Source organism: Rhinopithecus roxellana, chromosome 7 (assembly GCF_007565055.1).
Source record: "Rhinopithecus roxellana isolate Shanxi Qingling chromosome 7, ASM756505v1, whole genome shotgun sequence".
Classification (NCBI taxonomy): Eukaryota; Metazoa; Chordata; class Mammalia; order Primates; family Cercopithecidae; genus Rhinopithecus; species Rhinopithecus roxellana.
Window position 1 is genome coordinate 94,102,097 of NC_044555.1, and position 27,886 is coordinate 94,129,982.

Consider the following 27,886-nt stretch of genomic DNA (forward strand, 5'->3'; position numbering starts at 1 on the left):
ATAAAGTTAAACATTTACTTCATATCATATACAGAAACTAACTCAAGATCAAAGACCTATACATAAGAAATAAAATTGTAAAACTCTTATAAGAAAACATAGGGGTAAAACCATGAGCATTGATTTGGCAATGGTTTCTTAAATATGACACCATGACAAATAGAGAGCTTATAAGTGAAAATAAAAAAATATATATGACACCAAAAGCACAAGCAACAGATACAAAATAAACTGGGCTTCATTAAAATTAAAAACTCATGTGCAAAGATCACCACCAAGTGAGTGAGAAGGCAATTCACAGAACCGGAGAAACCATTAGCATATAAAAATAATTCTTACACCTCAACTAAAAGACAAACAACCTATTTAAAAAACAGCCCAAAAATGTGAATAGACGTTTCTCCAAAGAAAATGTACAAATGACCAATAGGCACATAAAAAGATGGTCAACATTATTAAAGAAATGAGATTCAAAATCACAATGAACTACCACTTCACACTAAGATGATTATGATAATACCTGAAAACCAGAAAACAGCAAGTGTTGAGAATGTGGAGAAATTGGAAACCTCATCCATTGCTGATGGGAACAGAAAATGGTGTAGCTGCTGTGGAAAAGTTTAGTGGTTCGTCCACAAGTTAAGCATAGAACTATCATATAACCCAGCAATTTCACTCCTAGGTATATTCCCAAAAGATTTTAAAACAGGGACTTGAACAGGTAATTGTAAACAAATCTTCATGGCAGCATTATGCACAACAGCCAGAAGGTGGAAACCATACAAATATCCAACACCTGACGAGTGGATAAACAAGCTCTGGTATATACATGCTATTATTCAGCCATAAAAAGGAAAGAAGTATCAATACATATGATGTGGAGGAACCTTGAAAACATCATGTTAAGTGAAAGAAACCAGATACAAAAAGTCACATAATGATTCCATTGACAGGAAATATCCAGAATAGGCAAATCCAGAGAGACAGAAAGCAATGGTTTCCAGAGGCTGGGTGAAAGAGGGAATGGGAAATGACTGCTTAATGGTGCCAAGTTTCCTTTAGAGTTGATGAAAATGTTCTGCAACTACATAATAGTGGTTGCACAATATTGTGAATGTAGTAAATGTCAGAATTGTATACTTTATCATGGTTAGAATGGTAAATTTTGTGTGTAACCCACAATGAAAAATAAAAATTAAAGAAAAGTTCTGAAATTAGAGAATGAGGAGGATCTGTTGTTATAGTTGGCAAAACTACTAAGTTCTAACATGCCAATGCAGCATATTCTTATATTCTATATCAAATAGAAAGGGTTTTACAAAAGAAAGGTTAGGGTCTTTTTCACTATGCTAGAGATGACTTCTAAGGATTGTTAAACATAAAGGTACATTATGTGTCCATTCAAAAGAAGAAATACTCTTTTTTATAATAGCAAGAGGAAAAAGGAAAATAATTGAGCAAAGTGTTTGATTTGAACCAAGTGTTTGTAGGTGAACAAACTTCCATATTCAAATGTAAAGCAGATTTTTTTGTAGGACACTGAAAAATATTCCTTAATGAAGCATTAGCAAGATATCACTTTACAAAGCATAATTATGCAAATTTTCATCAGTGCTGGTCTTTTCTTTTTAATGAACAATTTGTTTCGGCAATTTTATGTAAATAAGAGAACAGAACATGCTCACGACACTCCTGCCATTCACAGCATCAAACAGAGTGGTCATGAAAACAAACAAAGACCAGCTCATTTTAAAAGATTTATGAATATCAAGATCAAAAAACAAACTTCTCAAATCTTTAGATCCAGATGCCTAAATAAACTGATTTTCTGAACTGTACACTCATATACACAGCAAAAATATCAAGAGTATGTATGGCTAGCCATCATATTAAGACCATTTAAGCAGACTCAGGAACTGGGTTCAAAAACTTTGAGAACATCTTACGATGAGGTTATTTGGTCCAGAACTCAAAAAACTATTAACAGAAAAGGCAAATGAAATGCCATAATTAAGAGTAGTATTTTCTTCTCCCCTGAACTCAAACCCAGACTCATTTCATATTGACTTTATGAAACAATTTGACACTGAAGATTTGAACGAAGCAATGTTTATACTTGTATCGCATGTTTAAGAATAAGTATCCACCTTGAGGATTCCTGGGAATTTTCCTCACCCTGTTAACCATGCCCTCCCCCATACTTGTATAGAATTATCACAAAATCATCACAAAAATTTTAAAAAGTTTAAAAGTAACAAAATCGACAAATGTGAGTTCATTAGAAGTTGTTAGGAAGATTTTAAGTCCTGTGATTGTATAACTTTCTTTCAATACTTGAATTTTAAAGATCTTCTCTAGAAACTTTTTTTAAATAAAAGTTTTATTGGAGAAAAATAGAACCACCACGTACACAGGGAAAAGAGCACAAAAATTCAACTGATACAGAACAACAACTGAAAGTCACAATTATCCAATGTAGTTTGCAATTACTTTTCAGTTTCTTAAACAGCTCCCCTCAACTTGTTTTTTTAACAGTCTTGCTAATTTTCCAGCTGAAACAGCATCAAGTTTTCAAAGAATTAAGAGCCTCGGGGAGGGGACCCGCTTTCAAGATACCGAATGTGACATCAAGAGTCTCCTCCTAACAGGACCAACTCTATCTAAAAGTTGCTTACAAGTAACTTGAATCTTGTGTAATAGTCTACATCTCACAGACCATCAGAAATGAGTTAGAACACTGTTGTTGATGGTACGGTATGAAGAGAGGGCAAACAAAATAGCTGCATTTGCTTGTCAGCTGAGCTCATATAAAGACATCAGTGAGGAGCTGAGAAAATACAGGCAATGACTGCTCAATAAGAATTACAAGTTCCGAATACCACATATAGTTAGACGCCAGTGTGCAAGTTGATGCAACTAGAAAGAAATAGGCAACTTTTTAAAATACCTGGCCACAGGTCTTTGAGAACTCAAGGAAACAATCAACAGTAGACACAAGAGTCAAAAATCTCCTCAGGTTGAAGATTAGGACATAGGTAATCTTCCTAACGGCTCCAACAGGCAAGGAAATATGCTGTGGCAAAAAGCATTAAGTAGTTCTGATTTTTAAAAAACAAGAACAAAATTTTCTGCTTCTCCTCCCTTCAAAGCTTCAAGGAAATAGAAACAAGGAAGCAAAACAAAAACAAACACTGATGGTAAAGAGAAGCCTTTTGCTTGAATTATCAATTCGAAAAACAGTACTTTTGCCATTTTGTATATATAAACAATCCTGGGACATTCTCCTGAAAACTAGGTGTCCAGTGGCTAAGAGAACTCAATTTCAAGCAATTCTGAAAGGAAAACCAGCATGACACAGAATCTCAAATTCCCAAACAGGGGTTGTGTGGGAAAAATGAGGGAGGACCTTTGTATCTAGGGTTTTAGGAAGTTAAAATGAAGATGACAGGAAAGGCTTATTTATCAACAAAGAGAAGAGTTGGGATGCTTCTAAAAAAACTTTGGTAGAGAAAATAGGAATGCTAAATCCTAGGAAGCCTGTAACAATCTACAATTGGTCCAAGTTGAAGACAAAACGTTCCAAACAACATTTAAAGTCTAAAGTATGTTGAAAACTAGTTGAGAAGTTTTTGCTCCTGTAACAATTTACAAAACACGTTCATTTTGGTCTCTTTTGCAATTTTCTTATTGTATTCATTTTTAATATAAAGAGTTGGATTTTTCTCTTCTATGATGTTCCTCTAGTACAACTGATCATTAATTTTCTATTTTAGCTATTTTTATAAGTACTTGTTAATCAGCACAGTTAACTTGGGGCTAAGCCATATATACACATCCCATACTCATAAATGAAAATTTTTAGGATGTGAATATACAAGATATTATGTAAGCAACTGTCCCCCTACTTGAAAACTTGTTTCCAAATAATTTTTTTAAAAAACATCCCTTTCAGTGTAACAGAACATTACCTAGTAAAATATCAATAGCTATGATAATTCATTTCTCTTTTCAAGGGAAATCACAAAACGGGTGAACAACCAAGTCAAGGGTGGTTTTTCTATTTGATAAATACATCCAGAACTCTGTACAGTAAATAAAGTTTGCATGCAGTTTAAGTATCTTTAAATGACATTTTAAGCAAATAAACCTTTTGCTTCATAATTAATGGTGTATAAGAACCCTCCCCCATTTTTAATAGCCACAGGGATCTCTTTCCCAGTTCCAAAGAGGAATTCATGAAGACCAAGTACGTTCTTAAGTGTTTCCTGCACATCATACTAAATAACATGCAAAGAGTTCAACAACATTCTTCTTAAAGGTAAGTATTACTCTTTAAAATGGGCATGTTAACCACTGAGAAAAAGTCCACTCAACTATTTCCATTAATTACACTGCTTCATTTGGTCATCGGTAGTAAAAAAGGAGTCAAATAATATTGAATCAACAGGTTAGTTTATCCACTGGCTACTGCATATGACACCAAATGCTGCAACATTCTATGCAATATAGTTGTACTGGTTTGGATTTTCTTTATCTCTTTCCATGTAGTCCCGGTCAATTAAAGATTCTATTCTCTTCTTAAGATCAGCAGGCTGTAAGAGAAGGCAAATTTTCAATGCAAAGTTCATTATCATTGGCTCAAGCCCATTTAGTTAACACCCCATAAAAAAGACAACAGTTTTGACTCATGAATTTAATCTCCTTTTTTAAAATTTTATTTATTTAAATCTCTTTTTTAGAGGAAAATATCATGAAAATAAACCAGGTTTAAAAACATTTTATACACGTTGAAGATTCTTTTTTTTTTTTTTTTTTTTTTTGAGACGAAGTCTCACTCTGTTACCCAGCCTGGACTGCAGTGGCACCACCTTGGCTCACTGCAACCTCCACCTCCTGGGTTCAAGCGATTCTTCTGCCTCAGCCTCCCGAGTAGCTGGGACTACAGACACAAGCCACCACGCCCGGCTAAGTTTTGTATTTTTAGTAGAGATGGGGTGTCACCATATTGGCCAGGTTGGTCTTGAACTCCTGACCTCAGGTGATCCACCTGCCTCGGCCTCCCAAAGTGCTGGGATTACAGGTGTGAGCCACCGTGCTCAGCTATGTTGAAGATTCTTTAACACCAGAAATGTTTTCGATTTTTGATTTTTTTTTATAGTTCTTAATTTTTTTAAATAGACAGAGTCTTGCTATGTTGCCCAGGCTTACCTTAAACTCTTGTTCTTGAGTGATCCCCCCAGCCTCAGCCTCCCAAAGTACTGGAATCCCAGTACTCACAGGTATAAGCTACCATGCCTGGTCCTGATTTTTTCATTTTGGAATATTTGCATATACATAGTGAGATATCATGGAGATGGGACCCAAGTCTAAACACAAAATTCATCTATGTTTCATACATACCTTACATAGCCTGAAGATAATTTTATACCTTTTGTGCATGAAACAAAGTTTTGACTGCAACCTGTCAAATGACGTAAAGTGTGAAATTTTCCACCTGTGGCATCATGTTGGCATTCAAAAAGTTTCCAATTTTAGAGCATTTCAGATTTTGGATTTTCTCATGAAAGGTGTTCAACCTGTACTATATACTATACATACATTAAACTGTCCCATCCTTGTCATATTGTTATGCAATACTTTCTATTACTTTTCTATTTTAAAGAGGTCATGCCAGAAGCAGCTACCCTTTGCGTGGTTAAATACAAAAGACTACATTTATTGTAACTTCACATGAGGACTATAAGGTAGTTTAAGAACACAGAATACTAGTTTTGTCAAGATAGTTTGTGAAGTACACCTTTACTTTGGGCAAGAGTTAGTTGGCTTAATTTTTATAAATTAAGATTTAAAATGTATTGACAAAATCACTATTTAGACCAGGTGCGGTGGCTCATGCCTGTAATCCCAGCACTTTGGGAGGCTAAGACAGGTGGATCACCTGAGGTCAGGAGTTCAAGACCAGACTGGCTAACATGGCAAAACCCCATCTGTACTAAAAATACAAAGATTAGCCAGGTGCGGTGGTGGGCGCCTGTAGTCTCAGCTACTAGGGAAGCTGAGGCAGGAGAATTGTTCGAACCTGGGAGGTGGAGGTTGTAGTGAGCTGAGATTGCACCACTGCACTCCAACCTGGGTGACAGAGCAAGAAGACTCCATCACAAAAAAACAAAAACAAAACAAAACAAAAAAAAAATCACTATTTAAAAGAATACTGGCCAGGTGCAGTGGCTCATGCCTGTAATCCCAGCACTCTGGGAGGCTGAGGTGGGCGGATCATGAGGTCAGGAGTTTGAGACCAGTCTCGCCAATATGGTGAAACCCTGTCTCTACTGAAAATACAAAAATTAGCCAGGCGTAAATTAGCCAGGCATGGTCGTGCGCACCTGTAGTCCCAGCTACTCGAGAGGCTGAGGCAGAAGAATTGCTTGAACCCGGGAGGCGGAGGTTGCAGTGAGCTGAGATCACGCCACTGCAATCCAGCCTGGATGACAGAGTGAGACTCCATCTCAAAAAAAAAAAAAAATACTACGTGAAATGGCTTGATAAATGAAGTACCTCATAATTTAGATCCTCATACTTTTGGTTTAACGCATCGGACTTGGATTTCTGCATCCTGTGATTTAAAAGCAATCAAGAAAGCTTGTAGCTTTATCTTCATGATTGCATTCTAAGCTCCTGGATGACAAAATTCCACTATATATCTTATGTATCTAGCCTGTAAATATAATATAATCTTGTTTGCTAATAGAAAGTTTTTTAGTATAAGTAAAATGACCACTTGTTCAAGAGGGGAAAAGAGGGGAGACAGTCCGATGCAGCAGTGAAAATTTTATCCAGTAATCCCAAGGTTTGGAAATCAAATGACTTTCTCTTAATTACGGTGAAAGACCTAGAATATCAGCAAAATATTAACTACAGCGATCCCCTAACTTCCCCAGCATCAGTGATCTCTCTGGCTTCAGGTGAAATGATTGTTAGGCAGAGCATGAGGGTAAGTAAGAGTGTGGTAATAAGGAGTGCAATATTAGGTTTGGAGAAAAGAAAATGCTTACCTTATTAGAACTAAGAGCTACAGAGTGCTTATTATGTACCAGGTCCAGTGCTAAGATTTTTACATTCATGATCTCATTTAAACCTCACAATAACCCTACAAGGTAAGCACTATCATCTCAATTTTACAAAAGAGGAAACAAGATCAGCAAAGTGAAGTGATTTATGAAAGTCTAAAGCTCATAAGAACCCTAATAGCTAGCAGTCTATTCAAACTCTATCCATGTTTATCATCCAAGGGTTTGGCTATCTACCTCCTAAAACTTGGAAAATAGGCCAGTACGACATCACATTAAGTGAGTTTATTATTGGGCACTCACAGTGGAACGTTTCCATTTAATGACCAATTTCAGTTTGCCAGAACTATCACTACACTTTTCAAAAAGATGCTTAATGATGACTAGTTATCTGCATGGTCTTTAACAGATGATCTCTTATATAAGCTAACTAAACAGGAGATTTAACTCAATCCACAATAACCGAATCTATCAAATTTCAACAAATACCATGGTATTTCAAGAGGAAAAGAAGTAAATAAACCAACCAAGAAGTTCAAAAGAAATATAGTGAATAAACTTGAAAATTTCAAAGACTCACTTAGCAGTTAAACTTTCAGGTATCCAGGATTTTCTGTTATTTTCCCCTTTTGTCACTGCTGCCCACATATGCCAACAAAGTTTTTTTGGAAATCATATGCATCAACATGGAAAATTAAAACTTTTCTCTCTCTAAATGGTCATGATACTTTATGTTTGCAAGATTTGTGTCTGAAAATCTAATGTACTTTCTTTTATTTATAACATGCTCAATAGGAAAACACAGAAGTACCTACCTTAACTGGAAATTTCAACTGGTTGTACACTTCTGAAACAAGGAGATTGTGGCTAAGTGTCTTTCTCATCTTCATAATTCGAACAATTGCAGCATCAATTTGATATTGTCTGTCTTGAAATACTCTTTCTGTAGTGCTTGCTTGTTCTTCAACCTAACAAAAAAGTTTTAAACCTAAGAATTATACCAGAAGCAAAACCTGACTATTTACATAAATTGTGCATTTTAGGGACATGGCATTGTTATTGCTTTAAAGGTACTGAATTTTCTAATTGGGGTCTTATAAATATAGATGTGACAGAGAAAAAGCCTACAAACATAACTCCTTTCTGTTCTGATTATATTGCCCTATACCAATGAAGTAATGCTAATATTAGTTAATAGAAAAACATCATCTTTGAATTGCTTTTCTAGAAGTAGAGATAGCTGATGTGGAATTTAACATTTTGTTTTTTTACTCTGTCTTTGATATCTTCTAAATATGTGTATCAGTTTCAATGGATTGTTAACCAGACTTCTCTATGACAATAGCTTGTTTATAAACTGACTGACTCTGTCTGACCTGACTCAAGGCATGGTATTAACTGGCTAAGCAAACTAGTTAAGAGTCAAACTCTTTGAAAATTAATTTTTATTTTGTAATATATAAATCAGACATGCATGCCATTAATGCTTACAATCCTTCAAGACTTATAGACATGTAGGTATTTAGGAGGCGGTTTACCAATCTTGATGCTAAAGCAAAAATGTTCATCTTTCGTAACTAAACCAAAAAAAGTCTGGGCTTTTTGCAGCAGTTTCTTCCTGGTACAGCATAAACGTTTTAAAAGTAAGGACATGATAATCCTTTAAGAAAATATCCTTTGATGTGTATGTGAAAATGACAGGAACTTGTTTGAAGATACTGGTCGCTGTCCTACATTAAAACTTTTCTTGGCTGGGCGCAGTGGCTCACACCTGTAATCCCAGCACTTTGGGAGGCTGATGTGGGTGGATCATGAGGTCAGCAGTTCGAGACTAGCCTGGCCAATCTGGTGAAAACTCATCTCTACTTAAAACACAAAAATTAGCTGGGTGTGGTGGTGCACGCCTGTAGTCCTAGCTACTCAGGAGGCTGAGGCAGGAAAACCACTTGAATCCAGAAGGCAGAGGTTGCAGTGAGTCAAGATTGCGCCACTGACTCCAGCCTGCGTGACAGAGTAAGACTCCACATCAAAAAACAAAAAAAATTTTTTTTTTCAAATATTGCATTAAACCTTATTGGAACTGAAACCATCAGTTTCAGGATGCTGCAGTTGGAAGTCTCTTACAAATTCAAATGGCAAAAACAAACAAAATATTCACCTTCACTGTTTTTGTTTTTTTCTTTTTTTTAGACAGAGTCTCACTCCGTCACCCAGGCTGCAGTGCAGTGGCGCGATCTCAGCTCACTGCAACCTCCACATCCTGGGTTCAGGTGATTCTCATGTCTCAGCCTCCCAAGTAGCTGGGACTACAAGCACGCACTACCACGCCCAGCTAATTTTTATATTTTTAGTAGAGACAGGGTTTCACCATGTCGGCCAAGCTGGTCTTGAACTCCTGACCTCAAGGTGATCCGCTCACCTCGGCCTCCCATGGTGAACCACCATGCCTGGTCCACCTTCACTGTTTTTTTTTTTTTTTTTTTTTTTTTTGAGACGGAGTCTTGCTCTGTCACCCAAGCTGGAGTGCACTAGCCAGATCTCAGCTCACTGCAAGCTCCGCCTCCCGGGTTCACGCCATTCTCCTGCCTCAGCCTCCCGAGTAGCTGGGACTACAGGCGCCCGCCACCTCGCCCGGCTAGTTTTTTGTATTTTTTAGTAGAGACGGGGTTTCACCGTGTTAGCCAGGATGGTCTCGATCTCCTGACCTTGTGATCCGCCCGCCTCGGCCTCCCAAAGTGCTGGGATTATAGGCTTGAGCCACCGCGCCCGGCCCACCCTCACTGTTAATCAAACAAAGAGTGAATAAATCATTCAGATTTTTCACCAAGCAAGTTGGAAAAAGAAAATATAATCTTTAGTGCTGGCGGACATAGTAAGACAGGCTCTCATATGCTGCTGGACAGAGTATAAACTGGTCCAGTCTTTCTGGAACACAATATGACATTATGTACTAAGACTCCTAAAATGTTCATACCCTTTAACCCAAAAAAATCTATTTCCACACATTTATCATATATCAAAGAGATTAAAATTTAGGTTCAAAGAGGTTTCTTGCAATTTTATTTATAATACTAAAAAGTCATGAATTTAATTGCCCCAATATGAACAGTGGTTGAATAAATTGTAAGAGCCATGTAAAAGTATTACACTGCAATTTGCCACTTTTTGAAGCTATTTAATGGCATGGAAAAATTCTAAAGATTGAATATTAAATAAACAAAGTAGGATATAAAACCATGTTGAGTATCAACCCAATTCTGTACAACCACTCTCCCAAAAACCCAAAATCAAATATGGAAATATATTTAGCTGGACAAAGCACAGAAAATGTTAATGGTATTGGCAGTATTACAGGTATAAAATCTTTATATATTTTGATTATTAACATGTATAATTCCAGTGTGTTAGGACTAGGAGAAAGTGAAAGAAATACCGTTTCTTTCATCTGGATTTGATTGATCTTTATCCTGAAAAGTTTGTGTTTGAAATCATCATTACAAATGAACTTGTCACCATCTTCAATATCTTTGCCCTTTGGATTTTTTGCCAGAACTCTAGCTTTGCCACAGGCTAATGACTGCAGTGTTCTCCTTAACTCTCCATCCTCTGAAGAAGAAAGAGAGGTTTAGTTATTTGTTACCAGCATGAACAACTACCACATTCTACCTCAATCTAGTTTCCACTCCATCCCCCTATTAAAACTGTTTCATTTTTTCCCAACGGTCACCAACAACTCTTCTTTGTTCTAGCCAATGGTTTTTTTCCTAGTCCTCTTCTTTTTTAAGGAGCTCAAGTGATCCACCCGCCTTGGCCTCCCCAAGTGCTGGGATTACAGGTGTGAGCCACCACGCCCGGCCCCTAGTCATCTTTTAAAGGTGTCAATTATCACACGATGTGGGCAACTACCAAATCTTCCAAAATGGCATTTCACTTCTCTCCAGTTGCACGTTTAAACAGCAATTCCGCCTGGCTGTTTTACTATCAACTGTAGTCACGTCCAAAATTTGATTCATCATCTCTATATAACTGTGTCCTCTTTCCAGCTGTCAGTGGTGATACTACTAACCTTCGCAATTGGGAAACCCTGAAATCATCTTTTAACTTTTCCTTCTCCCTTATCCTCAACATAATAGCTAGCAGTTGCTTCCGCAGAGATGAGTTTTCTCCATTTTCGTGGCCTCATTCTAGTCTAAGGCCCTTCCACTTTATGCCTGAATCATCCCAACAGTGTCTAAACTGGAATCCCTTGATCCTTCCAGTTGCCCTGTACATTGATTTCAGTAAGTGGTCCAAATAATTACTTCCACCACGCCACATAGTTGAGACACTACAATGTAGGTTTGCATTTGCTAGATTTATCAGGTTCTTCACAATCAGGCCCTACTCATCCTACCTAAGTTTTTAACTCACTATTCTGTTACAATTAAGCTCTTCATGATTCTTCATGATTCCATGCTACAATTAAGCTCTTCATGAGCCTATACTATGCCCATTCCTACCTCCAATCTCATCTCAAAATATTTCCCTTTGCTGTATATGCCTTCTCCCTGACCAAAACTTGAAGGCCCAGCTCAAATGCCACTTGCTTCATGACAGCTTTCCCAACTGTGCTAGTCCACAGTGATCCCTTGCTTTGTTGAACTCCTACCACACTTAGTACCACAAGCCAGTACTTATTGGTTTTGACATTATTTCAAGTGTCATTTCCCCCTTTCCCTATGGTTATATTAAGTTTTGGCCAGGCGCAGTGGCTCACACCTGTAATCACAGCACTTTGGTAGGCCGAGGCAGGCGGATCACGAGGTCAGGAGTTCGAGACCAGCCTGGCCAACATAGTAAAATCCTGTCTCCACTAAAAATACAAACATTAGCCAGGTGTGGTGGCGGGCACCTGTAATCCCAGCTACTCAGGAGGCTGAGGCAGGAGAGTCACTTGAACACAGGAGGTAGTGGTTGCAGCGAGCTGATATCACGCCGCTGCACTCAAGCCTGGGTGACACAGCAAGATTCCATCTTGACAGGGGAAAAAAAAAGAGTTCTGGCTGGGTGCAGGGGCTCATGCCTGTAATCGCAGTACTTAGGGAGGCTGAGGCAGGAAGATCCCTTGAGCTCAGGAGTTTGAGACCAGGCTAAGCAACATAGTGAGACCCTGTCTCTGCAAAAAAAATTTTTAAAATTAGCCAGGCTTGGTGGCATGCACTTGTAGTCCCATCTGCTTGGCAGGTGAATCACTTGAGCCTGAGCCATGATTGTACCACTGGACCCCAGCCTGGGTGACAGACTGAGACCCTCGTTAAAGAAAAAAAAAAAAAAAAAACCCTCAAAAGAGTTCTGAGGCAAGGGATTATTCCTATATGTCCCTCAGACCTCTTAACATAGTGGTATGCACATAGTGAACACTTAATGTTTGCTAACCAACCGATTCAACACAAACCTATTCCGGTTGCCTGCTTGATCTCTTCTAAACTGAACTCCTCTCCCTCATTAAACATTAGCAGCACCAGTGTTTGAAAAAGAGAGACCTGGAGTTCTTTTTTACCCTGTTGAAGAAATAAAAGTGTTTAGCCATCATTTTTTTAAAAACACATGAAAAATTAATCAAATCATCTCTTATAGGAAAAGCATTTTTCAATTAGTAGATTTAGAAACATGATTAGCATTATCCAGCAAAGCCACTTGACGTGGTAATACAGTATTTCAGTGTGGGGCTTAGGTGTGACCCTACCTAAAACAGGGGGAAGGATTAGCTGACCTTTTAAGTTTTTTTTAAGCCTTATAAATAGAATAAAGTAATGAAAATTAATCAGCCTTATGTGTCATTCTAGATCTTCATCACAAGCAGCAAGAAATCACTATTTCAAATGTATTTTTTATTTGTTTGGCTCAGATTAGTCAAGAAAAGCTAAAGTTTTTTGAGATTAGATATTGCACACTGTTCCCCTTAACTCCCACTCTATTCGTAGCTCCCAGCAACAAGATTTCTGTCAAGAAGTGGCAGTGTTAGGCTGGGTGTAGTTGCTCATGCCTGTAATCCCAGCACTTTAGGAAGCGGAGGCAGGAAGATAGCTTCAGCCCATAAGTTTGAGGTTACAGTGAACTGTGATTGTGCCACTGTACTCCTGCCTGGGTGACAAGGGTGGGACCCTGTCTCTAAAAGTAAACAAATAAATAAAAATAGGAAGTGGCAGTGTAAAGTTTTCATCTACAGGTGAGGAAAGAGTAGGGGGAAAGTTCATTGCTTTTCGTTTTGCAGAAGGGCCAAATCAACTGTGGAAAGACCACACAGCTAAAATTACTTAAAAATACATAAAGCTATGACAAGCTCTGACTGTCGTCATGCGGATATCTAGGATACAATTATAAAACAATAGCTTAAACTGGCCAAACGCAGTGGCTCATGCCTATAATCCCAGCACTGTGGGAGGCCGAGGCAGGTGGATCACAAGGTCAAGAGATAGAGACCATCCTGGCCAACATGGTGAAACCCCGTCTCTATTAAAAATACAAAAAAATTAGCTGGACATGATGGCGCATGCCTGTAGTCCCAGCCACTCGGGAGGCTGAGGCAGGAGAATCACTTGAACCTGGGAGGCGGACGTTGCGGTGAGCCAAGATAGCGCCACTGCACTCCACCCTGGTGACAGAGTGAGACTCTGTCTGAAAAAAAAAACCCACAAAACAATAGCCTAATCTTTCAGTTAAGAAAGATGACCTAAATATTAAAGACAAAGATGAAAACTAAAAGTTTTGGGAACATCCACTTACCTCTTTAAATTCTGCTTTAAGCACACAGTGTCCTAGGGTTGACTGCCACTGAAGTTTCCTGCCACTATGTTTGCCTAGGTAAAATGTCTTGAAAATCTCCTGAAGTTTTACCATCTAAAGTAAATAAAATAAGGCTTTATTTAAGCTCTGTACCCAATACCACATTTACCACTTTTTATACTTACCTCATGTGATATAATTTCTGGAAAATTTTAAGACTATATCCAGTAGGTCCACCAATCACTTTGATGAAAAATAATGATCTCCCAACCACCAAATCAAATGGGATTTATTAGGACTTATACCCTTTGCTCTCTCTGAACCATTTAATCATCCCCTTTTGAAACACTGACCTGCAGCAGCTTTTGTGCCTCTATACTATGCTGGTTCCTTTATCTCACTGTTGCTTCTGCATTGGTTTCCTTCACAGGTTCCTCTTTCTACAATCTGCCAAATGTGAGCCTTTTCTAAAGTTCTGCCTCTGCTGTTTTTTCTTCCTCTTTGAGACAGATCTACTCCCTGGGCCTTCATAATCATCTCCATGGAGGATTCTCAATATCTATCTGTCTAGCCTTAATCCCTTTTATGGACTTCAGTCTGGGCTAGACAGTTTCCCAGGAGTCAGGATAGATTTAATCAAGCATCATTTAGCAATCCCACCTATGGGTGAAATATGTGCAAGAATTCTTAATAACTAGGTAGAGTGAGGGGTATAATCTGGGAAGATGGAAGAAGAGCCAGGGAAATTGACCCTGAACCCAGAACTTTGGCATTATTAGCTATGCTCTTAACTGGACTTAGAAGTACAAAAGTAAAATATTAAAGCAGTTGGTATTTGGTGTTGGTGTGTTTACTGACATTCACTTTTAAAAGTATCTATGCCAGGCCTGGTGACTCACACCTGTAATCCCAGCACTTTGGAAGGTTGAGGCGGGGGGATCACTTGAGCCCAAGAGTTCAAGACCAGCCTGAGCAATACAGTGAGGCCCTGGGTCTCTATTTTTTTCTAAGTATCTATTTTTAAATGACAAGCAAAATGGAAATGCTATGATTTCTATGCCTATAACTCAGGTTCTAAACAGTAACTCTTACCTCTGGTGGTAAATGAACTTCCATAGGCACATATGTTGGCCAATAGCCCATTGTCAGGATATTCACAGTTAATTCAATATTTCCCGGGACATTCTGATTCTGCATATACTATAAGACCAAAACACACACTGAGATCTTAAAACTGCATACGTTTCGTATCATAATAACCTATTTAAGAAGTTCCCCGTTATGAAATTACATGCAAACACTGACCATCCTTAAAATAAAAGGCAATTATTAAGAGGACTTTAAATGAAGCCTACACAAAATGCATTAGGCAAGTATAGAGGTTAATATTTTGATACAAAGGCATACAAGGATCACATGACCTCATTACAGGCATTATCAACTTAAATAATTTCTCACATACAGCTGGGCTGTTATAGGATCTCTCCTCCACTCTTTTCCCCAGTACCACCTGCAGTCCCCACCTTTGAATACCCCTACATGGCTTAAACATCTTGCAGCAATCCCCATTCCTCACCCCACCAGCCAGCCCAAGTCTCCAGTTTTTCGCTTGCTCCACTGCCTGTCTGCAGGGAGTGGCCTGGACTAGGGAAGGAAAAAGAGGGGAAAAGGGCAAAGCAGATAAGCCCTATTCTGTAGCTACTATAGAATTCATAATCTTACTGACCCTGATTTTTTCTTAATTCTTTCACTTCCACTTCCCACCTTAGCAACACTGTGGGGTAAAGAAGTCACTACTAAAACCCCAAAAGAGGAAAATCTAACTTGCCATCACTATCACCTATGTTCTTAAACATTTCAAAACTACTTTCTACCTACATCTTCAAAACTGTGGATCTAGCTTTCTATCCCCAGTGTCCCCAAAGGCTTTATACAGCTACATTATCACTTCTCCTCTCTCCCCACTGCAAGCTCTGAACATGCAAATCACCAAATGATAAGACGCTGGGGAAAGCCCTGTTCCCACTATAGCTCTTCTTGTACTGACTTCAGTTCAATACATTTTATTTTTATTTTTGTGTTATTCTGGGTGTTTGTTAAAAGTAAATCCTAAAGTAGGTCAAATATACTTATATTTCACCAATGATTTTTTTCTACTGTGAATATCACCTCAGTTGCCATGAAGTAATTACAACAAACACATTTCTATTTATCCTCTTCAGTACAAATCACAGCAAGCAGATAACTAAATATAACTAAGTTAGAGGAATTAAATAAGAGTTTAACTCACTTTTACCTGTTTGAACTGAATCATGATGTCTTTAGAAAGTTCCATGTCTTTAAACATTCCTTCAAGTTTGCTGGTGAAAGCAGCTCCGCATTCTATTAAAGATGTTTTTACATGTATAATATTTTAAAGTGGTAAAAACAAAAGAGGTTTAAAAGTGGGAAACATGAAATATAAAACTGACTTTAGTATGATCTGTAACTTTCATAAGAATAAAAAGAAATCCTTACCCCAAAGTGTATGCCCCATTAATTCAGAGTCAAACTCTTTAATCCTGTAGTAACCTTATCTACTATTTAGGTATAAAATAAATGGGAAATTTTTATACAAATAATAAAACCAAGAACAATGCTTTATCTTAAAAAACACAACAGCTCTGGATATATGTACAATAAGTTGGAAACCTCAGGAGCTTGCTCAATTTATGTTTTCATCATATATACACAGACACAACTGACAAAAGAGGAAATCGATTGAAAGGGTAAGAAGCTAATATTCTCCTTCAGAAATCCAAGAAAAGGAACAGAAAGAATGAGAAACCTACCATGTTTAAGTTTGGACAGCATTGATTTTTCAGCATCTACAGACGCGCTCTTCCCGACTAACAGGCGCTTGGCTAAATCTTTCTTATAGAAGGCCTCAAAAACATCCTTGCCTATGTTAAAAAAAAAAAAAAAAAAAAAAAAAGCAAAATTTATAATATTCCAATAAAAAGATCTGACAAAATTGCTTCAAAGTGCTTTAATAAAGCACACCATTATTCCAAGTTATTTTACTTTATACATTTTATCTAAGTTTGTTAAATGCAAGAAGCAGTAGAAATCCATTTTTGTGCCAGACATTTCAAAGTCTTTATTGTAAAACTTTTTTGCATGAGAACTGTCTTGACTGCATTAACTTTTCTTCAGAAAAGCTTTTGTGGACTGGTAGCTTTGGTGCCAATATTTAAGAGATTAAGTCAAGTAGCAAAAATCAAGGCACTTAATACTAGAAGAATCAAAGCATAGGGCAATCAGGTAACATTCCTCATGTATCCCCCCAATGAATTAAAAACAATTTTAAATCTGTAATTCCCAAATAAATATTCCCTCCAGGTTGAATATGCTTGCTAGCTTCTCTGTTGAGTGCTATTTTTTTTTTTTTTTTTTGAGATGGAGTCTTGCTCTGTCGCCCAGGCTGGAGTGCAGTGGTGCGATCTTGGCTCACTGCAAGCTCCACCTCCTGGGTTCATGCCATTCTCCTGCCTCAGCCTCCCAAGTAGCTGGGACTACAGGCACCTACCACCATGCCCGGCTAATTTTTTGTATTTTTAGTAGAGATGGGGTATCACCGTGTTAGCCACGATGGTCTCGATCTCCTGACTTCGTGATCCGCCTGCCTCGGCCTCCCAAAGTGCTGGGATTACAGGCGTGAGCCACCGCGCCTGGCGTTGAGTGCTATTTTAAAAGAAAAGTATTAAAACATTAGTAAATACTTACCATAGATAAATCTAAATATGATCATAATTTTATCCAACATTTTCTCAAGTTCTTCATCTGTAGCTTCTTTGTTGCCTGCACGAAGTTTTGAATCTACATACTTAGCTAAAATGGGGAAAAAGTTTGTTGTTTAATAACCAGGGGAATACATGAGGTACTGGGCACTATATATACCCAAAGAGGAGTATGATACACTGAGTTTTTCAATACTTCAGACATTTATATGCATTTTTTAAAGTCTCCAAAGTCAGGGAGATCAAGTGTTCAATGCCATAGAGCTAATAATATCAGGGCCTGAACATAAACCCAAGTGTTCTGACTCCAGATCAAATGCACTTTCCACTATACTGACGTTTATGAAAATAGGATCGGGATATCCTGTGGGGGAGGTCTCATGTAGCCCTGTGAGGGCATAATCAAAGCCACGGAAAGACATGGGGAATCTTCTGGAGTGTCCATTTTATAGGAATAGTGAGCAATCTTAAACATTACTTTTCTATTAAAATAAACCAGATACATCACAGAGTAGAAGGTAAAATTTGCTACATGTTTAAGGATAAATAGCAGATAGGTTGCAACAAAATTTCATCCTTTTGGCAGAGGACCCTAGACCTTCTCAGGTTACCTCCTCCTCTGACACTAAGGGTACTTGGGTGGAAAAACCTGAGAAGCACTGTAGTATATATCACATCCTTATGCTAAATGGGCCCAGATTATTAGGTTTATTTTTGCCCTGGACTTTTTCCTTTTTCACTGACAACTGTAATTTCATGCTGCCCTTTCTTATAGTTTGAAATAACACCCTGCCTCATTTCTAAATCGCTTTAGGCTTGGAAAACAGATAAACTTATTATCAATAAAGGTAAATAGGGTCCAACATACTGTCTTTCAAAGAAAGCACATTATGTTTTGACATGTGGGCTTTCAGTATTTACATCCGGGTTTTTAGAAACACTTTTCAAACTTGATATACCAGTTAAGCAACCTCAAAGAAATGAGGAATTAGTAATACTACAACCTGGCAAAAATTTCAGATTGACATTTTATGACTCAAAGAACATCATTAAACAACTGGAAAAAGGACTGGAAAACATACCTATAAGTTCAGCCGGTTTATTTGGTCTTTTGTTAATGAACGTTTCAAATGCTTCTTTCATGGCATTGATAAATTTCTCATTCTTCAGAAAGCAGATATCAATTATATGGTCAACCTTATCTTTAAAATCCAGCAATTCTTGAACCATGGTTTTATCTTTTTCAGGATTAATTACAATAGTGCTGCCAAATGCCTAAAATGAAAAATTACCACTTTTTACTGGAATCGAATTGTCTACAATGAAAACAATCCCCAAATCATATTTAAGTGGCATATATATTTAAAGATCTTTAAAAAGTAAAATAAAGCTATTTTTAAGATGGAATCTTGCTATGCTGCCCAGGCTGGTCTCAAACTCCTGGGCTCAAAGGATCCTCCTGCCTCAGCCTCCCAAGTAGCTGGGGTTACAGGCATGCACCACTGCACCTGGCAAAATAAAGCTGATGGTGAAATGAGGACAAAAAAATAAAGTGCTAAAATATCCACACTGTTAACCACTCATCTATAATCACAAAAATAGTAAGCAATGATCACTGGGCATATGATATCATAACAGGGTATTATTAGAAGCCTCTGGGATCTTTTCCTTATTTTTAAAGATGTCAACTTTCAATTTCCTTAAAATGGCAATCTGGCTTTAGTGTAAGATTGAAGAAAGGAAAGAAATTTGGGGTTCAAAGTCTTCTTTTTCTACATTCACTGCTTTAAGTGGTAGAGACAGAAATCATGTCAGACATAAATCAAGTTTTACAGCTGATACGCCACATAGCTACCATTCTCAGGCTGACCTTCTCAAAATTCCCATTACTTTTTAAAACAAATTTAAAATTCCCTTCAAAGAATTGGATCAAGACCAGGTGTGGTGGCTCACACCTGTAATCCCAGCACTTTGGGAGGCCGAGGCAGGTGGACCATTTGAGTTCAGGAGTTCAAAACCAGCTTGACCAACATGGTGAAACCCCATCTCTACTAAAAGTACAAAATTAGCTGGGCATGGTGGTGCATGCCTGTAATCCTAGCTACTTGGGAGACTGAGGCAGGAGAATCGCTTAAACCTGGAAGGCAGAGGTTGCAGTGAGTCGAGATCACGCCACTGCACTCCAGCCTGGGTGACAAGAGCAAAACTCTGTCTCAAAAAAAAAAAAAAATGGATCAAACAAGAAATGCTTGCCAATATGCACTCTTGATGTGTAGATAAGCTGTAAGAGAGAAAAATCACAGGTAAATTGTTAATACCTTGATATATTCGATCCACTGCTGCAAAAGAACCTGAACTCCACCTCGAACTCTACTGAAGAGCTGATACAGAAGAGACAAATCTTGAATTCGGTTTTCATCGAGGAGGTTATTTAAACCTGTATTTTAAAACATTTTGGCATTAAAATATAGTGAACAAAAAAGTGAACAAGATTATCAGACATTTTAATAAAATTTGAGTTATAATCATTATTGTGATACTGGTTTGAACTATGACTAGTCTGTATGTGAGTTCCAAGATTTCCTTTGAATTAAACCCAATCATCTTTCTGGGTAAAAACTAAATACAGAGACTTTAGTCACTATAAAAATAAAAACAGGCCAGGCACGGTGGCTCATACCTGTAATCCCAGCACTTTGGGAGGCCAAGGCAGGAGGATTGATTGAGCCCAGGAGGTCAAGACCAGCCTGGGCACAATAGTAAGACCTCCCCCCCATTTTAATATAAAAAGTTAAAAAAATTAAAAAGAAAAAGAAAAATGGTTAACTTCATAATGGTTTGTGCCATTCAGCATGATAGAGGCAAAAACAAACTTATAAAAACTGGTTTACATAAATATACATTATAAATACCTCATATACGTAGTAGCCATATTATGTACATAGTTATAGTTCAGAATACTGGATATGGCCTGTGATATATCAAAAGCATTGCATAAATTAAGTCTAATTTAAATGAGGCTCTAATAAATATTTGATTTTCAGGATGAAATAACAGTATAACTGCCTTAAATTTCTAAATATATAAATTTTTATACCAAAGAAAATATTGTTGAAGAGAAAGGTAAAGTTTTTACCTATTTGTGGCATTCTCAAAGTAAAATGCAGGGTATACTTCAAATTCACTTTGGATTAGAAGTGCTTGGTTTGACATGCCATTAATAACAACAAAAAACCCTCACCACTTTAGTGTAAAAAGGAATACCTTTCCTTACTGAAAGCTAACATATTAAGTCAAGAATTTCCCACTTTTTTTCTTTTCTTTTATTTAAAGAGATGAGAGTCTCACTATGTTGCCCAGGCTGACCTCAAATTCCTGGGCTGAAGCAATCCTCCTGCCTCAGCCTCCCAAGTAGTTGATACTACAGGCACATATCAACCACTGTTTTTTTATTGGTATTTGTGGATCCCTCTCTTCTAGTTCCTGTATTTTCAGATAAGAAAACTGGCACCTCCAGGAAGTTTACTGTGATTAATAAGGATTGTGTCCATCCTCAGAGATGCAGCCACATGCTGTCAAATTTTTAAAAGGGCAACATCTTTAAAAATTCCCTACTAGTTTGCCACTACCATTTAAAAAGCAATCTCTTATTTACAAATTGCCAATTACCTTTCTGAAGAATTGCTGTTAAGTGTTCACCTAGAAGTTGTTTTTCTACAGTAGCAATTAATGACTTCCTACGAGGAAAAAAAAAGTTAGCATTATTGATGTTTGACTTCCAGAAAATGTAAAGCCTCTCCTGAAGGGGGGGGGGGGAATCAAATAGCTCATTTTATGTTAATTTCAAGATTCCTATCCTGTGTATAAATTTATTGGTGCTCAGAGTTACTATACTTTACACATAAAAGAAAAAAACATAAAGGAATTGACATGCAAAAATTATTAAAAACCACTGTGTATTTTAGAATTTGGTTTACATCATGAAATAAATATCTCCAAGACCTTGTTGTAGTTGGCTTTTTCCAAGTTTTGCTACTTTTATTAGGAAGGTAAAGAAGTACTACATACAGAAGCCCCCCGACTGACAATATTCACACTTAGGAAAGCACAGAAATAGGGGGATCCACTGAATTTTAATTGGCCTGAAGAGTTTAAAGATCACATCAGCCTCTAATATTATTTCTAAATTACATTCTAAACACACACACATACACACACACATACCCACCCACCCCTACTAATCGAATCCTTGGATGAAGACTAATTAATTAGGGAAAAGAATAACTTCAAGTTTATATTATGAAAACAACTGTTAACACTTCAAATCACACCTGAAAACAGTTACTAACATGTTTAGGATGGCTAAAGTGCTGCAAGTGATTTAACGACAGTTTAAGACTATTAAATTCAGCATGTAATACTTACTGGGTGGTCTGATCTAAGTAAGTAATAAGTCTGTCTGCTTCTTCTTCAAGACGTTTGTTAACATGATGTAGATATTCAGGAACCTACAAAGATAGTTTTTTATATTATTGTTTTCCTCCCCATAAATCACTCAGAAAATGTCAAGTCCAAAAGATCCTGGAAGCGGCCCTGTCAAATGTGACAGGGTAGAATCATATGTAAAAATTATAGGTAGAGTTTATGATCCAGAATTCTGGCCTTTAAGAAGAGAGAAAAGAAAGGAGCACCTAAGTGAGAGAAGAGCATCACAATGTTGGGAAGATAAATGCAAAGGGAAGCTTATATTCTACAAAGTAAGGTCTATTGTGAGAGACAGTGAGAATGTATTAGTCATGATTTTTAAATACCTCTCTTTCTTGCATTAATTTTTGGCCTTCAGCTGCATAGAGCCGGTTAGTTTCTTCCAAAAATCGTTGTTCAAAAGAATCTTGATAAATCTGGGAGGGACAATAAAATGAAGGAGATCATTTATTTAGTAAATATTTACTAAATGTTCTCTATGTCTATGTAAACAGCATTATGAATTTGGTTTTTAAACATCAAGCTAGGATCCTTTTGTAGTTTAGAAGCATGATGATTGGGTTTTTATGCTCATGTATGAGATGTGCTTCCTTCAGACATTGTTATGATATCAGCACATCACCTGTCTGACATGGGGGAAAAAACTAGGAAAAGCAATCAGCTCTGTGTAGTATGTGTAGTAGTTAACTTACTTGCAAATCAGACAGCATGCTTAAAAGGCTTCGAAGTAAACTTCTATCAATTGCTTCACCATTCCTTTCCCTCTCAATCAAGAGAAGAATGCCATCAATTGTCTTATTCTGGACTTTCTGATCACTTATAATATGAGCCCTAAATAACTCCAGTCCCATGTCCCTAAAATAAAAAACACATATAACCTAAATTAATTGACCATACCACTTCTGAAGAGGTTTGCTTTACTTCTTACCACATGTTCTCATGCTAATTAGGGCTCCAAGGCTTTGAAGCAGCAATTGTCAAATAATAAAATCCACACATTTAATTTTGAATAACATTATTAGATTAAAGCATACAGGAAACTCATTTTGTCTTTACTGAGAATTGAAGCTAAATTCCTATTTTCCTCCATAACTAAGTTTTGTTGTATTATTTCTTTTTGTGGATTTCTTCCTTGCTCAAATCAAGAGACAAAATTAGTTCAAAGACATAAAACAGTTTTCACTGTACTGGTATTGAAAGCTTATTTGGTTATTTATTAACTGGTTTCAATACTCAAGAATCAGTGAATTCTGATCATTGCTGTAGGCAGATGATAGGTACCTGATGGGGGAAGAGTTCATGATACTATTCTATTTTTGTGTACACATACTTTTCCATAATGTTAAATGAGTGAACTCTTGATGATCAGCAGCAAAATGAATCACAATATGTCATAGACATTCCAGAGCAAACTTTAGTCCTCTTGGCTAACAAAAAACTTCTTGATAAATTAATATATGCCCAGGGAATGTTAGCTATCTTCAATATTAGCATAGGCAACATATTATTAGGAAGATAAAACCATTACAAAGGAAAGTCTAGAAGCCAAATGTGAATTTTTAGAATATTCACAGTATAGCTTATACTCATTAGTATAATTAAGATCTGAGTATGATTTGGAACAATCTTTTCATGTTTTTCTGGCATCCTTACCAAATGGAGGGTAGCATTGAATTCTGAAGAACGTAAGTTCTATCCAGAAACAAAAAAATGCTCCTGATCATGATCTGCCAATGAAAAAAAAAAAAAGAAATTAAACAAGTTTTGTATGTTGTGAAGCTGAAATATTTGCTTTCAATAAGAATAAAACTGAAGGGTTCGTCTGTATATATATTAGATTACTGGGATCAAACATGCAGATAAACACATCTATCTAAGAATATGCCCATATCATTTTTATTATTCAACAGTCTTAATCCTTGTCGTGTTTTCTAGAAAAGACACTTAAAATGGCCCTCTGACTTCTTTACTACTTGAGAAATAACTGAAAATAATAACAGGGAATCAAGGGGACACTCATATAATTCTTCCTGAGACACAGTGCTAGGGAATGAAGCTGCCTTACATTGCATATGTGAGGGTTTATTTTGGCAGGGGGTGGGGTTGGGGTGGGGGGTGATGGATTTTAAGATTTTAATCTGTAGAATATAAGGTATAAACCAGATTAAGAAAAATGGAAAAGGTTGTCATCTGAATAAACTAAAACACAGGACCATCAGGCACCTCCACAGGTAATCAAATAGTGGACAGGATAACCATCAAGAGAGAAAAAAAATAAGAGTGACAGACAAAAATGTAGCTTTTTAATGAATGAGATAAATACATTTTTGGTAAGTGTGACAAAAATAAAAATGAACCTAAGGTACAAGTCATTCTGAAATGCAGGTTTACCTGTAACTTGTGGTTTTAAAATAGAAAACTCAACCAAAACTAGTTTCCAATTCAGAAAAGGAACAGATATTGAAGCAATCTCCCTATTGCTAAGTTTTAAAAACTAACATTCCTGTATTTGAAGAAATGTTTTTAACTATTAATACAATGTTTGGCCGTAATACAATACTTTTTCCAGCTTACCATTTGTCTGCAATGGTTTTGCCAGCATCTATCAATCTTCTTTAAAAAAAGAACACTATCCAATGAATCCCTGAAACATATGTTAAGGATATTTTAAGGCATTTGGTACAAGTCATATGTGCCATGTGACAGACAGCACATTAGTCTTAAATATGAATACTTTGTATACTAAATGAAACTAAATGGCACTTGATTATGCACCAAAGTGCTATTTCCTAATTTGTAAAAAAAAAAAAAAACCTTGTTTATACTAAAAAACACCTTTAAAAACAAGTCTTAGAACTGAACATCATGTTTTCAGTTTACGATTTCCCTTAGGAGATTATTTTTCCTCAAGTGGAAATCTGTTAGGGCAAAAAGGGTAAAGACATAAGGACATCTTATTTACATGAATACCACATGTAGTTCTGGACACGAATTAAGGCTGAAAAGTCAAAATGTGTTTTTTTCTCGAGAAACACAAGGCACAAAAAAATGACAAACCTACAAAATACAGGCATTCTACTTCAAGCTGGGTTAAACAGTGAGGGGTAGGGGACAGAGAGGAAGACAAAACTATTTACGATTTTTTGTTTTAAAAAGGATATTCTCTGAATTGATGAATCTGTGCTTTGATGTGATCTTCACAGATCTGTCTCAGCTGTTTGTACAAGTTTGCAGAAATCTTGTAAGAACAGAGATTTTCTACAGCCTGCAAGGTTAAACATATACTTTCTTAAGGAGAGGATGAAGGATTTCTCAACTATTTACATCAGATTCTTATTAATTTGATATTTCTACCACATCAGCTTATTAAAAAGGATTATTCATCCACTTAAGACACAAGGTAAAACAACAAAATATATCAATGTGGGTGGCAAACTTTCTCATAACCAATGCATTGTATCAAAAAAGAACAAATTACAGGTTGAGCATCTTTAATCAAAATCTGAAACCCAAAACGCTCAAAAATCTGAAGCTTTCTGAGTGTCAACATGCCGCTCAAAGAAAATCCTACTTGGGCTGGGTGCAGTGGTTCATGCCTGTAATCCCAACATTTGGGGGGCCAAGGTGAGAGGACGGCTTGATGCCAGGACTTCAAGAACAGCCTAGGCAACTATGATGGTTAATACTGAGTGTTAACTTGATCAATACAAAGTATTGATCCCGGGTGTGTCTGTGAGGGTGTTGCCAAAAGAGATTAACATTTGAGTCAGTAGGCTAGGGAAGGCAGATCCACCCTTAACCTGGTGGGCACAAACTAATCAGTTTCTAGTGAATATAAAGGCCAAAAAATGTGAAAAGGAGAGAAGGGCCTAGCCTTCCAGCCTACATCTTTCTCCCGTGCTGGACGCTTCCTGCCCTCAAACATCGGACTCCAAGTTCTTCAGTTCTGGGAATCAAACTGGCTCTCCTTACTCCTCAGCTTGCAGACAGCCTATTGTGGGACCCTGTGATCGTGTAAGTTAACACTTAATAAACTCCCCTTTATATATCTCCTACTAGTTCTGTAGTTCTGTCCCTCTAAGAAAACCCTGACTAATACAGAAACAAAGCAAGACCCCATCTCTACAAAAAATTTAAAAATTAGCTGGGCCCAGTGGTGTGCACCTGTAGTCCCGGCTATTCAGGAGGCTGAGGCAGGAGGATCACTTGAGCCCAGGAGTTCAAGGTTGCAGTGAACCATGATTATGCTGCTGCACTCCAGCCTGGGGACAAAGTGAGACCTTGTCTCAAAAATAAAAAAGCTGTCTTATTGTTTAAAATGTTAATCATTTTCACAAGCAGAGCTTCATTTTGGGTTTAAAAAAGAATTTCACCTATTGTTTATGTATCAGATGGGTCAGGCAGTCCTACTACAACTGAACTAAAATTTACTTAAACGTTCTTGGGTTCTCCTGAACAGAACAAAGCAGAAATTATTGCTAGCAGTATGATAATGGGTATGATATAACACCAAGGAATTTTCTCCAACATTTCAGCTTAATAATAGTTAAATATAGATTTTAAAATTTGTGGCCAGGCACAGTGGCTCACGCCTATAACCCCAGCAGTTTGGGGGGCTGAGGCGGGCGGATCACTTGAGGTCAGGAGTTCAAAATCAGCCTGGCCAACATAGCGAAACCCCATCTCCGCTAAAAATACAAAAATTAGCCAGGCATGGTGGCGCACCCTGTAATCCCAGCTACTCAGGAGGCTGAGGCAGGAGAACCGCTTGAACCCAGGAGGTGGGGGTGCAGCGAGCCGAGATCGCACCACTGCACTCCAGCCTGGGCGACAGAGAGAGACTCCATCTCAAAAAGGAATAAAAAATAAAATAAATAAAATTTGTACAACTGAATTAACACCAATTACAAAAGAAATGACTGCATTTTTACTTCACTGTAGTAACTGGTCTTCTTTTATACTCAGATTCCAGAAGGATGACCTTCAGATTTCAGTAAGTTTCTTGTTAATGTGTATATAAAAGACTTTCAAATGTAAAACAACAGGCATGGTAAAACTCTTTGGGAAAACTCTGATATAATCTATAATTCCGAGTGGTAATGACTTAAATATAACACCAAGATTCCTTTCTCACCGCAACAGAAGAAAAAAATTCCATTAAAATGGACTCTAGGGGGGCATCCAAGTTCTGTGGGTTGGAGTGGAATTTTAAAAATACGTAGTTAGAAGTCACATTCCCAATATGCAGGTCCAGTAAATAAATTAGCAAATGAAAAGAAAGCTTGGCAGAGCGTAGTGGCTCATGCCTGTAATCCCAGCACTTTGGGAGGCTGAGGCAGGCAGATCACGAGGTCAGGAGTTCGAGACCAGTCTGACCAACATAGTGATACCCCGTCTCTACTAAAAATACAAAAATTAGCCGGGTGTGGTGGTGTGCACCAGCTACTCGGGAGGCTGAGGCAGGAGAATCACATGAACCCGGGAGATGGAGGTTGCAGTGAGCCGAGATCATGCCATTGAATTCCAGCCCAGGTGACAGTGCGAGACTCTGTCTCAAGAAGAGAAGAGAAGAGAAAAGAGAAGAGAACTTAAAGGAAACCTCTTACACCACAAGAGACAAGTCACCACACCTCATCAGGAAACAGCAGGTCAATTAGATTGAGCAGCTATGGAGGAATAAGAAAGCTGAGACCCTGCTGGCCTGCCCACTCTTCATGTGACCTGAGGCTAGGCCACAGATGCTTAAGGGAATTTACGTTTATTTCATGTGCCTCTCTGTTCACACAGGTC

General features: G+C 37.5%; 1 protein-coding gene and 1 non-coding gene across 3 annotated transcripts in view; one reads left to right on the forward strand and one right to left on the reverse strand.

Moving 5' to 3' along the window:
• Positions 1 to 2,362: 2,362 nt before the first annotated feature.
• Positions 2,363 to 27,886, reverse strand: part of CUL4B (cullin 4B) — a 36,837-nt gene continuing 11,313 nt past the window's right edge. The window contains exons 3-20 of one of the 2 annotated variants that reach the window (XM_030933950.1): positions 25,258 to 25,361; positions 24,671 to 24,740; positions 23,750 to 23,823; positions 22,789 to 22,951; positions 22,423 to 22,512; positions 22,037 to 22,119; positions 21,281 to 21,348; positions 19,930 to 20,048; positions 18,694 to 18,886; positions 17,598 to 17,702; positions 16,664 to 16,774; positions 16,129 to 16,214; positions 14,925 to 15,032; positions 13,833 to 13,946; positions 12,502 to 12,607; positions 10,501 to 10,673; positions 7,883 to 8,035; positions 2,363 to 4,592 (exon numbers count right to left, since the gene is read on the reverse strand). In XM_030933950.1, coding sequence (XP_030789810.1) covers positions 4,497 to 4,592; positions 7,883 to 8,035; positions 10,501 to 10,673; positions 12,502 to 12,607; positions 13,833 to 13,946; positions 14,925 to 15,032; positions 16,129 to 16,214; positions 16,664 to 16,774; positions 17,598 to 17,702; positions 18,694 to 18,886; positions 19,930 to 20,048; positions 21,281 to 21,348; positions 22,037 to 22,119; positions 22,423 to 22,512; positions 22,789 to 22,951; positions 23,750 to 23,823; positions 24,671 to 24,740; positions 25,258 to 25,361 — 2,016 coding nt within the window. In that variant the 3' untranslated portion in view covers positions 2,363 to 4,496. Of the gene's footprint in view, positions 4,593 to 7,882; positions 8,036 to 10,500; positions 10,674 to 12,501; positions 12,608 to 13,832; positions 13,947 to 14,924; positions 15,033 to 16,122; positions 16,215 to 16,663; positions 16,775 to 17,597; positions 17,703 to 18,693; positions 18,887 to 19,929; positions 20,049 to 21,280; positions 21,349 to 22,036; positions 22,120 to 22,422; positions 22,513 to 22,788; positions 22,952 to 23,749; positions 23,824 to 24,670; positions 24,741 to 25,257; positions 25,362 to 27,886 lie in introns of both variants that reach the window. The other variant, XM_030933949.1, reaches the window with a different exon arrangement.
• On the forward strand, positions 22,625 to 22,728 carry LOC115898919. Its single transcript, XR_004058569.1, has one exon. It is a non-coding gene; the product is annotated as a small nucleolar RNA U13 (small nucleolar RNA).